Source organism: Chelonoidis abingdonii, chromosome 15 (genome assembly GCF_003597395.2).
Source record: "Chelonoidis abingdonii isolate Lonesome George chromosome 15, CheloAbing_2.0, whole genome shotgun sequence".
NCBI classification, from domain to species: domain Eukaryota; kingdom Metazoa; phylum Chordata; order Testudines; family Testudinidae; genus Chelonoidis; species Chelonoidis abingdonii.
This window is the reverse complement of record NC_133783.1, coordinates 54281539-54294204: the sequence shown is the minus strand read 5'-3', so window position 1 is coordinate 54294204 and position 12666 is coordinate 54281539. Positions and strand designations below refer to the sequence as shown.

The following is a 12666-nucleotide window of genomic DNA, read 5'->3' as shown; positions in this document are numbered from 1 at the left end:
TCTCTGTAGCCACTACATAGCCATGCTTCCTTAGGATAATTCCACTCCCCCGCTTCGAGGAGTGAAACTCCAAACCAGCGTCCCCTACGCAGCAATGCAATGCTCTGCTTCCTGAGCTGAATGTCATGCTTGTGACCGGCTGCTGAAAAACTGTAAGGATTTGTGGCTGCTCTGCCAATGTCAGGAGTGTGTCCTCTTCCCTATTACCCAGCTTTTTCCCAAATTCCAAGGAAGTGTTTTGGTTTGAGTGTCTCTGCAGAGAGTGAAGAGGGAGCCTCTTTTAATCTTTGTCAGTGAAAACTTTCAGCTTCCACCTTGGCGCGGGCACTCCCAGCAGCTAGTATTTACTGAGCAAACCTGTTCGCACATGCCTGGGTGACACCAGGACATCATCTCAGTGCGGCCTGAAGCTAGGCTGATCTACCCAAAGCCTCACAGCTGGTCAGATAGTTTGTGTTTTGAAAATAGCGTGTTTTGAAAAAAAGGCTTTTCTGCTTTCTACAGAGAGAGAATGTGTCTGATTCAACTGGCCACTGGATATGTTGTAAGTTCTGACTGTGTATATGCGTGTGTGGTGGTGGTGGGTTGGGGAGTGGTTCTGTAACTTGTTTTTTGTTTGACGTCTCTCATTTAGGGCTGCAAAATGCTGAACATTCCAATCCAGGAAAGCACTTGTGCATGTCCTTAATTTTAAGCAGTCCTATTTGAAGTCAGTGGACCGGGTCACCTGACCACACGCCTAAAGTTGTCCGCATGCTTATTATGGGCTGGATGAGAGAAATCAATAATCAGCTGAATTTTCCTTCTTTTTTTCATGTAAACCTGGCTCACTGCATTCTGTTGTCACCTGTGATCTAAGTATAAATGTGCATCCTGTCAGCATTTCACTTGTTCTCTTCCAGTGATGCAGTGCTCTGCTTCAGTAGATATTCTCCTTCTGTTAGATGGGTCGTACAGCATTGGCAAAGGAAGCTTTGAGAGGTCTAAGCACTTTGCAGGCAAACTCTGTGATGCCTTGGACATCAATCCGGATAGGGTGAGTGTGGCAGCAAACGTCTTGTTTTGGTTGCAAACAGCATGGTTCTACCTGACACATTCAAAGACAAAATGTGTAGAGTGAAATGAAAAACATTAGAGTTACTGGGAGGGAGGGATCCAAAGATTACCCAGAATAGGATACGGCAAGGTTCTATGAATATGCTGGATCATATGTATATGTTGTAAATGTTTCAAAGTTCCATTTGGCATTTAAAAACATGGGACAAAATCTTGCAGACAGAAGGTTACAGCCAGAATTTAAAGAAGTGATTAGTGGTTTTTGGATGCCTAAGTTGAGATTAATTAAAAGAGCCTGATTTTTTCAGAGGATGGGTGCTCAATGCTTTCTGAAAATCGGGCCCCTTGAATTTGTCTCAAGTTAGGCACCCAAAAATCACAAATCACTTTTGGAAATCATGGCTGCAGAATTTATCCCAGGAAAGTTAACCAGCTTTCTGTATGGATATAAGTGGTTATGAAGCCTGCAGAGGTCCTGTTTGTCCCCTCTCTTTTTAAAAGTATTCTGTATTCCAAAATGAAGGGGTAGAATGGAAGGATTTCACTGCAGGCCATCAACAGTGTAGTAAGGTGACTGGTGGCCTCTAAACGCCTGCTTGCAATAAGTGTCTCAGATTTCCTAGTGGTGTGTGGTGTTCGCCAGTTGGTTCTGGAACTGTGGCTTTCGTGGCTAACCTTAACACTCGGGAACAGCTGTCAGATCCAGCAAAGTTAAAATGGGGAGCTTCCAGTTGGATTTCCTGTCTCTACATGATTAAGAGCGATTTGTCCTTAAGTAACAATTATTGCCCTGTTCTTGCCCCCATCCTCCATGGAGTTCTAATTTTTTGCTTGACAAGGTAGCAGACACTTCCTGTTTCACCAAACACACAGGCGCCATCTGTCATGCTACTATATAGCTGGAGCAGTAGCACAGTGTGCTCTAGGAGCGGATGTCCTGCAGGTGTCTGGCTGGGCAAGACATTCTGATTAGAATCCAAGTCGCCGGCGTTTGGAGGGATCCATCCAGTATAAAATGAATTAAAATAAATGGGAAGGGAAGGGATCCAGCTCAGCTCCACATTATTTTCCGTACTTATTTTGGATGTTGGCTTAAATTAAGGTCTAACTGTGGGGTTAGACAACTAGGAAGATTTCCCATGAAAACTGAAACTGAATATACAGCGATGAAGCCATTTTGACTCTGCAGTGCCATAGACCTATGGAAAACCTTACAGCTCCAGCTTTTAGGATTTTTTTTTTAAACACCCCATGGCTCCTTTTGGGACTTGCATACGTGTATCCCCAGATCTTACCTGCTACCCGGAGCCTCCTGAGACCTTACATGCTTGAATGAACAATAACAGCCTTGCCTAAAATGTTCCGAGGGAAGGTTCGTGCTGTCTCCAGCTCCAGTCCCTACCTTGCATACAGTCCCATGTGCCTAGTGTCAAGTCAGATTTGGTAACTGTCTGGGAGAGGTCGAGTACTGTTCCCATCTGTAACTAGGGAAAATGTTAGCTGTGCTTGAAATCTGTTCAGATGGCTACTCCACTCCCTGCTCAGGCCAGTCAGACACTGGACAGACTGGAACTAGAGGAATACAAGATAGGAACCCGGTAAGGAAGGAAATAGGGGGACTTAAGGCTTTGCTCCCAGCCCCACAATGTAGTGCTCTTCTATTTTGTCTACTCCACTCTCTAATCGAGCGACACTGCAGGGATCCAGAAAATAAAGCTACCCCTCAATCTCCATCACTTTCCCATATTGCAGCAGGCTTTAAAGTTAGAGAGACAAAGCCAAATTTCACCACAGAGCCATGTATACGTGAGGCTCTCCATAGTTTGCAGAATGCTGGAGGCGGGCATTGTAGGAATATGTGTGTCACTTCAATGGGCATAAGGTGAGTTGGGCTGAAGAGGCATTTCAGTCAGTGGCTTGTCGAATAGAAGAAAACAGGACTTACGTCTAGCAAGTAACCACACTGCAGACCTGGGCAACGTGTGGGAATTCAGGTGTTGGATATCCTGGAGTTTAGCTGCAGCCTGCTGTCGGTTTTTTAGTCCATTATCCTTCCCGTAGCCCAGTGGTTCTCAACCTATTTACCGTTATGTGCTGCATATGTGAGCCACATTCAATACTACTTGTATAGCCCTGAACATGTCACATGGAAAGCAGCTATGTGCTGACCGGACTGCGGGTTGAGAACCACCGACTTAGTCATTATGAGATATGCTTTCTGCCATCTCTCCTTTAGATAAGATATAACATCATAAGAACAGCCCTACTGGGTCAGACCAAGGTCCATCCAGCCCAGTATCCTGTCTTCTGACAGTGACCAGTGCCAGGTGCCCCAGAGGGAATGAACAGAACAGGTCATCATCAAGTGATCCATCCCCTGTCACTCATTCCCAGCTTCTGGCAAACAGAGGCTAGGGGCACCATCCCTGCCCATCTTGGCTAATAGCCATTGATGGATCTATCCTCCATTAATGTATCTAGTTCTTTTTTGACGCCTGTTATGGTCTGGCCTTCACAACATCCTCTGGCAAGGAGTTCCATAGGTTGACTGTGCACTGCGTGAAGAAGAACTTTCTTTTATTTGTTTTAAACCTGCTGCCTATTAATTTCCTTTGGTGACCTCTAGTTCTTGCGTTACGAGAAGTAGTAAACAACACTTCCTTATCTACTTCCTCTACACACTTCCTCTATATAAAATCAAGATCTCAACTACTTGTTGCTGTTAAGTATTCCATGACACTCCTTGTAAGAGTTAAGAGAACTAGCCTGGTTGTCGTGGCCAAATTCCAGTCCAGGTCATTTACTCTGTCTACCTAAATTTCAGTTGGAAACAGTTTTATTTTTCACTTACCTATCTAAAGCCCTTGTTTTGTCGTCTTACTGCTGCCGTACGCCCCCAAGGTGGCTGCTTTCAGTGATGGGGGAGTGATCCCTGCATCCACCACTTGTACCGTGCTTTGAGATGAAAAGTGATGGTATAAATATATATCCAATACTGTTATCAGCTCACACTGACAGCTGCTGCCTGCTTTGTGTGGGTAAAACTGAGCTGCTGGCAACCCCTCCTGAGGCTCTGAGCGATGTTTGAAAGTGAACTTTGGCCTCATTTATATCCAGGATGGGCACATACAGGAGCTTTAGCAGAGGTAGTGGACCTGGGGGTGGTGGGGAATGGTTCTGCCCTCTCAAACTCTTGCGGAGGCAAGAGAAGGGGCTGGAGCAACTGCTGTGACGCATGGGGACGGGACGGCTGATGGGGAGCAGGTAGGAACTGTTCTCCTTTCCCCATCTGCTTTCACTTCGCCAATTGTAGCAGCCACGCTAGCTGGGGCAGGTGTGCAGGTACTGCTAGGGGTGACAGAGTATGGCCCCAGCCAGTCAGGACAGGTGGCTGCTCATGTGACTCCCCAGCAACAGCAGGACCCAGTAGAGAGATCCAGCCTGGTAGAGGGGCAGGAGTATATGCACCAGCTGCTGGGGTGGGGACACGGCACAGGCACCAGGGCAGAGGGAAGGAGTGTCAGCACACAGCTGTGAGGAGTGAGGGAGGCATGGGGCGCCATCCGCCAAGGAACTGCTGTAGGAAAGGCAGTAAGAACTGCCAGGGCGCCTGGAGCCGGCTGCCTCTGTGGAACTCAATAGCTCGCCTCACTCCCACTCTTATCCCTCCACCTCCCCCAATCACAGTGAGCTTCTTCCCTCCCCTCCCCCAACCCCCCAGCTTTGGAATGTGAGTGAATGGTATTTATTGAAGGGTCTTAGCCAAGAAGGGCAATGAGAAGAATGTGATTTATCTTAAAACAATTCAAGGTTCCTAAATCTATCACATAATCGAAATAATACAACCCTCCCAGCCACCTGCTCCTTATGCTATTTAACCTTTTCTTTCAGGTCAGAGTGGGAGTGATACAATTTAGCTCAACTCCCCAGCTAGAATTCCCCTTGGATTCGTGTTTAACCAAGCAGGAAGTAAAGGAGAAAATCAAGAAGATTGTGTTCAGGTAAGTTCTATTAGACAGCCGTATTCTCTTTGAGGGGATGCACATTTTTCTGGCAAGGCCTTGTGTCCTGTCCTTCACTCTGCTGCCAAAGAAGGAGTGAACAGGATTCCTTAGAGCTCATCAGCAGTGCATGTTGTAGACAATTATTTTAGTTTAGTATCAATTTACTGTGTGATGTTCTGATTAATCAATATGTTACATATATTCATTGTATGTTAGAGTTAATTTGTAGGATTATAAAAGTGTAAGATTTATCAATATTTAGAGGAACCAAGTATTAGACAGGAGTAAGACAAGCTGAATTGCAGGCCTCAACCTACAGGTCTTGCATGACTTTTTAATTTAGCTATTTTAGGCCTTGGAGACAAGAAGCGATGACATAAGTGACTGAGAAATAACCTGATGCCCTAAGATTATGGGAAAAGAGGTAACATGATGATATTGCGAAAAATTACCCAGAAGATTATGGTATTTTTATGATCTAAAATTAAAGGCACATCTGTCTCAGACGTGTCTTAATCATGGGATACAGGTTTTGCATCAATGCTAATGAAAACAAAGGCAATTTACACAGCCTATAAAAAATTGGGGTCCTTTAAGTTTCCAGGGGTCACAGACTAATAAGAGAAAAGAGAGTGGACAATTTTATGGACACGCGCAGAATGTAGATGTAGACAGAATCACATTATTAAAAGGGGATACCCAGAAGGGGAAAACTGAGCTCCCTCTAGGAGACTCCGGCAAGAACCATCGCTCTACTGATGATCAAGCCATGAGAGACCCATCAGACCCTTAGACTGGTGTTAAGGATGTGAGTATAACCATAGTTGTAACTTGTGCATAGGTCTGTATAGAATTTGTACATGCTTGGGTAATCAAACTTTAACTGTAACTTTAATAATACTTATAAAAGAGACTAGACTTCGTATTGGTAAATATATGTGTGGTCATTACCCTTGGTCTTTGTGTTCCTAGAGACTCTAAATCCGAAGCAAGTAGCAGAGTTAACTTTCATTCTGTTAAGCTTGAAACTGAAGTCGCCAGAGCCGAACCGATGGTGGCATAGTACCATATTACAAAATTCACTTTGACAGTGTAGCGTTTTATTTTATTTAATCAATTGTAGGGGTTACTCTGTAGAGAGACACTCTCAGTCCCTGCTGGGTTGGCCAGTTAGAATGAAAATTGAATGTGGGGCTCCCATGTGGCAGAGCAGCGGTCTAACACTAAAATGGCCTTTTGAGTCCGTGATTGCATCCAAGTCCAGATGATTAGCTCCTTTAAGAGCAATGCCATGAATTCTTGAAGGTCTCCATGAAACTTGAAGGGAAAAGATTGTAACCCTTCTGCCAGGCCGAATTGATAGCAGCAAGGGCCGGGTTCAATACATAGGGGTCCCTTCCCTACAACGTAATGCAAAACCAGCTCAAGCCCCCACCCAGTGACCTGGGAAAATCTTACACACACCCCTGGGCGCCTTGAAGAGGCAATACTTCCCCTCTCGCAAGCACAGAGTCTCAGCGTAGCAGAAGAGATTTAATTACATGAGGTGTTTTCCCAATTTAATGCTTGTTGTTTATCTCAACTAGAGTTCATAGACCAAACCGTGAGCAGAGACCCACTCCAGGAAATTGGACCGTGTCCTTTTCCCTGGGCTCTTGAGTCCAGCAACCCCCAAATCACCCCAAGACCCTAAAGTCCAATACTCCAAATATCCCTAGAGTCCAGCAACCCAAAGATCACCCACAGTCCCAAAAGACCCACAATCCAAAAGTCTCTGTCCTGGGTCAGTGCAGCCTCAGAGTTCAAGAGTCTATCTGCAGAGGTCCTCCCCACCCAGCCTGGGTAGAAAGGGGCACCTTACGTGGTCCAGGACCAATTGCCCTGCCTCTCTGTGGGGTTCTGCTTCCGCCTTCTCCACAAACTGCTTCGCTCTACCAGCCACTCCACTCTGCTCCTCCAGCCATCCTCACAAACTGCTCTGCTCCACCAGCCGTCCCATGATCCACTCCAGCCGTCCCCGCAAACTGCTCGGCTCTGCTCACTCCGTGGCTCCACAAACTGCTCCACTGCACTCTGCCAGCTGCTCTGTTCCGCCATATAGCTTCAGGCTCCCCCACTAGTTAGCACAGAACTCAGTGCTCTCAGCTCAGCAATTGCAGCTCTTTAGTGATTTCAGCTCACAGTAGGGGAATTCATGTAGCTCTAGGACAGGGGTAGACAGTTTATGGCTTGCGTGCCGCCTTTGGCACGCAAGCTGATTTTCCGTGGCACTCACACTGCCCACGTCCTGGCCACCGGTCTGGGGGGCTCTGCATTTTAATTTAATTTTAAATGAAGTTTCTTAAACATTTTAAAACCCTTATTTATTTTACAAACAACTGTAGTTTAGCTATATATTATAGACTTATAGAAACAGATCTTCTAAAAATGTTAAAATGTATTACCGACATGTGAAACCTTAAATTAGAGTGAATAAATGAAGACTCAGCACACCACTTCTGAAAGGTTGCCAACTCCTGCTCTAGGAAATGGAGCTGGAGTTTCAAAGAAGCCTATGAGTTGAGATTTGTGCTTCTGTCTCCTTCAGGCCTCTGAAAATCCTAGCCTAATGGTATGCCTATGCCATCATACCTAGGGTGACCAGGGATACACTCAGAAATCCCTTGGGATTTGCATTTGGGGGGGATTTATTACTGACAAACAAATGGCATTTTGTGGAAAATCAAATTAACTAAAGATTAACAAGAAAGAGAAGAGACTGTGCCTCTGGGTTTAGGGTTCATATTTTCAAGCGGTTCTCCCTAGTCAGAAGAGATAATGGGAACACTTATCCCTGTTGAAGTCAAAGGCAGAACTCCTATTGATTTCAGTAGGCCAAATTTTGTCCTAGAAATTTACTTTTTAATGAAAGTTGAGATTTTGATGTATTCATGCAGAATGAACCTTAAGCTGTAAGGAAATTGGAGCTGAAATCATCTCCTTTTTAAAAAGTGCTCCTTTCTTTTGTTTGGGTGGTAGGGAAGGTCATATTGAGCCTATGAAAGTAAGTGGGGACAAAATATAGGAGTATCTCCCACAGGCTGTAGAATTTCAGCAGAAAAGGCATTAGGGTTAAAGGATCAGCTCATTCAATAGTCAGTGTCTAAACCAATTCTGAATGTGGCCCAGAGTTTGCAAACAAACTCAAGAGCCTCTTCAGCTTCTTCAAGCGAGCAAAATCTGTAGCTTTTTCAGTGACAACTTAATTATACAGTCTAGAAAACCTTTTGTGTAATTTCCGGGGGAAGTATAGCAGAGAAATACCAGCTCCTCTTTGGCTATTGTTTCAAAGCCACTGAGAGCAGAGAAAATGAAGCCACACTGGGTATCTGGAATTTGGCTTGGCTTTGAAAATGTCTTTTAATGATGGCAGATGCATTTTGACAGATCTAACAGAAATAATGGCCTTACATGTGGCCTGTTCATCTAGTTTTGGATGAAAGGCTGAAATATAGGCATGAACAAAATAGTTATGGATGGATTCCAGCTAACCAGTGAGTTATGTGACTAATAATATGCTTGTTTTATACATGGGAAAGCCTGATTAATAGAGTTTAAGGCCAGAAGAGACCACATATATAACACAGACGATAGAATTTCATAGTTATTCAAGCCTATATTTTGTAGTTCAGCTAAAGCATCTGAGATGTTGCCCAGAGTTACCCAAGCTCACACCAAGATTGGGATTACCCACTGACTTCAACAAAGCAGCTCCAGTTTTCACTAGCTGAAACTAGTCTGTGAGTGCAGCTGCAAGACTCATAGGCTCCGTCATTCCTTAGTACTTAACAACTGTCCAGTTGTATAAAGTAATTTGTATCATTGGTGGAATGTGCAACCCATTGGCACTTGTGTGGGTACAGATTTAGTTGGGTACTGGAGAAATGATAGTCCATGTTAAAATAATTTTCTACCACATTAGGGTGGCGAATAGGTATTCCCCTTCCAGCCTCAGAATATCATGACTGCCAAAATATTCAGTTACTTGACTCTTCACTGCAAGTGCATCTCCAAGAACTGCATTCATGGATCAGTCTCTGAATTAGACATGGAGGAAAGAAGAACGCAGAGGGAGCGAGGCTTTGTGCTTCGTGCATTTCACTAAGAGTCACACAACATGGGTTAAGTTCCCAGATCTGTCTGTGTGACCATTTCCCTCACACGACCTGCCCAGTTTTCAGGAGAGCTCAGGGCCAGACTTTGAAATGCTCAGCACCCAAAATTAGGGTTAGATTTTCACAGAAACTCATCATTTCTATAGACACCAAATAAGGGCCTGGCTCTGAGAAGTACTTATGGACAGATTTTTTTAAAAATCCCAGCCGAGATCTTCCCTCCGTGGAGTTCCTTTGAAAATCTGACCCTTAATCTCTGTGCCTTGGTTCCCTATCTGTAAAATGGGGATAATAGTACTTCCCTTCTCCCACCCTTTACCTGGTCTATTTAGACTATAAGCTCTTCAGAGGAGAAACTGTCTAACTATATGTTTGTACAGCACCTAGCACAATGGGATCCCAATCTCTGCCACAGCCTCTAGATGCTACTATCAGACAAATAATACTAATGCGATGAAAGTGTCCCATGATTAGAGTATGTTGGTGTCAGAGACAAAAACGAAGTGAAGTTGATAATTTGTGCCAATTTAAAATGGTTACAGGCTTGACCCCTTCTCCAGTCAGGAAAGTGCCTATGGCAGTGGCCAGATAATTGAATTCTAAAACAGACTGGGATACTTGGGGTTGCTTATTTGCATATTAATACCCAGAATGCTTTTCCAGCTTGGAGCTGTAACTACACAGTGGTGCTCTACTAGCTGGAATCATGGATGGCTTTTCCCCACCTTTACCTTCCTAACCTCACTGGTTTAATTTATTGTGAAATCCAGGTGACCTGCTCTCTGTGCCTCGCTCTTTGTTCATCATTACTTTAAAAGGAAGGCAAAATAAAGAGTACCTTATATTTGCCTCTCATCAATTTCCAGGGATACACTCAGAAATCCCTTGGGATTTGCATTTTGGGGGGATTTATTACTGACAAACAAATGGCATTTTGTGGAAAATCAAATTAATTAAAGATTAACAAGAAAGAGAAGGGACTGTGCCTCTGGGCATAGCTGAATATCCAGCCCTTAATTAAGAAACATTCTCTAAAACAAACAGTGAGTTGCCATACACAGCCTCCCTGCCCTCTTTTAGCAGTTGCTTCTAGGCATCTAGCTATAGTTCAGTTCTAAAGAAATGCACTAAGGTTTTGCTCTCTGTAAGGGGCTTGTACCTGCAGTATAAAATTTATACCCATTGGAAAGCAAGATGTTTGCAGTGTTCATATTTTCACAGACACCGTACATAGGGCTGGCAAATGGAATATTTCATTTTAATCAGCTCTTCCATACAGGGGCAGTGTAGCTCTCAAAGCACTTTGTAAAGGAAGGTCAGCCTCATTGGGAAACCGAGGCACACACCATTGACATGGCTTGCCTAAGGTCACAGAGGGGGGATTTGAACTGAAGCCTCCTGGCTCCTAACCTAGTGCGCGCTCCACTGGGCCATGCTTATTGATATGGTCCAGCCTTCTCTTAAATACATGAGTTACCATGAGTTTTTTCTTGAAAGCAGCCATCCCATTACTGCATCTGTGGATTTGTTTCTCAACGTATGTCTGCACCTGTGGGGTGGGGAGGAAGAGTCAAAGGAAGGGGAACTGTCAACTAATAGCAGGAAGGTGGTACCAATTACAGAATTAGACGCATCGCTATGTGCAGAAGGGCCCTAGACTTAGTGCTACCAGAGAGCAGGCAGCAGGGAATGGGAAGAAAGCAAAAGGGAATCGGACACTTGTCCCTAAACCTTTTCTTTCAATTTTCTCTTGCTTGTTTCAGAGGCGGGAGCACAGAAACAGGACTCGCACTGAAATACATTCTCTGGAAAGGTTTCCCTGGTGGCAGAAATTCCTCTGTCCCTGAAATCCTGATCATCCTCTCGGACGGGAAATCCCAAGGCAATGTAGCAATACCCGCTAAGCAGCTGAAGGACAGGGGCACCACAGTATTTGCTGTGGGAGTCAAATTTCCAAGGTAGGACATTGTCTTGGGGTGGGAGGGCAGGGAATGGTGCACGGCTAACAGACTAGCCATTGCCTTCAGCATCTAAGTCCCCTGAGCAAGACCAAGAGGCAATTACAGAGTTGGAGGTAGGATTTGGGGCGGGACACAAGGGTGCTGGGAGTGAAGTAGTTTCCATCATATACAGTTTGGTTCAATGGCTCTCAGCACTCCCCGCTATACAAATTATTGAAGCCTCCCTGAAGGGATGTGAATGTGGAGCAGGAGGTCATTTTGTGACCGGGGTGAGAGAGAAAGAAGGGCGCTTGGCGAGAGAGTGCTCTGGTAGGAGCATGTGTCTTTAGAAATGTCAATGGATTTTTAAGAGGAGATACTCTGGGATGGATCCTGTGTAGACGTAAAGCTACATCACTGGTAGTTCTGAGTGCTTGTTCTTTTTAATGCCCATCCAGGAAAATAACTGTGACTGCAAAGGGACTGGTTCTGTTCTTTAATGCTAGGAGATTGTATTCACATGTCCTGTCACCTGTGCAGGTGGGAGGAGCTGCACACACTGGCCAGTGAACCAACTGAGTGGCATATGCTGTTCGCTGAACATGTGGATGATGCTGCCAATGGCCTGTATAGCACTCTCACCAGCTCTACTCTCTGCAGTGCTGTCTCTCCAGGTAACTCTGCTCCACCCTGGTGCATGTTTACTGATGACTGTCCTACCTTTCACTTCTGCATGGGGATTGTCAGCTTGGCCTTGCACTTCCAGAGCATCTCTCTGAAGCTGGCACCTCTAACACAGCTCACAGGGTGGCACAGTCTATTCCTTTGTGAGACATCTTCTCCTCTGTTTAGAGGAAAGAAATGGAGGCTGCTGAGAGGTTAATATCAGTCAAAAGATGACTTCAAGGCAGAACCACACCCCTGTGTGGGCTGCTCAAACCCCGGGGACTGTGTGTGAGAGAGAGGATAGTCTAGTGATCAGTGAACTCTCCTAGTTCTTAGGAGACCTGGGTTTGAGTCCTTGCTACGCTATAGTCTTACTGTATGACCTTGGTCAAGTCACTTAGTCTCTCTGTACCTCAGTCTCCCCCATTTAAAATGGGGATAATTCCTACCTCAAAGGAGTGTTGAGGATAAATACATTAAAGATAGTGAGCCACTCAGATATACAGTGGGGAGGTCATATAAATACCTAAGACAGATGAGAGGTGAAAATCCCCTAAAAACCACATGTGATCATGTAAGTCACATTGCTTAATCCACTACTAGAAAGTGCTTAGCTGCTACAGTGATCAGGGTGGTATAGGAAGCTCAGAAGAACATGGTTGGATTTGGTGGTTGCAGGTATTGTGCCCGAACAAAGCAGACTAAAGAAGCTGCACCCAAGAATCTGGTAAAGGGCTGACCTGCCCACCAGCAGCACATTTATTTGTTTTGGGGCATCACCGAGGGACTTGTCAAAAAGCTGCAATGAACTGTCTTTGCAAGGAACTCAACAATGAGACAAGCTGT

The 12666-nt window shown here is 44.9% G+C and overlaps 1 protein-coding gene across 3 annotated transcripts in view; it reads left to right on the top strand.

Moving 5' to 3' along the window:
• VWA2 (von Willebrand factor A domain containing 2) overlaps nucleotides 1-12666 on the top strand; it is a 61821-nt gene that overhangs the window by 30404 nt on the left and 18751 nt on the right. For 2 of the 3 annotated variants that reach the window (XM_032764167.2, XM_032764165.2), the window contains exons 4-7: nucleotides 903-1036; nucleotides 4948-5057; nucleotides 10978-11172; nucleotides 11695-11828. In XM_032764167.2, the coding sequence (XP_032620058.1) occupies nucleotides 903-1036; nucleotides 4948-5057; nucleotides 10978-11172; nucleotides 11695-11828 (573 nt within the window). Of the gene's footprint in view, nucleotides 1-266; nucleotides 545-902; nucleotides 1037-4947; nucleotides 5058-10977; nucleotides 11173-11694; nucleotides 11829-12666 lie in introns of those variants that run through there. The other variant, XM_032764166.2, reaches the window with a different exon arrangement.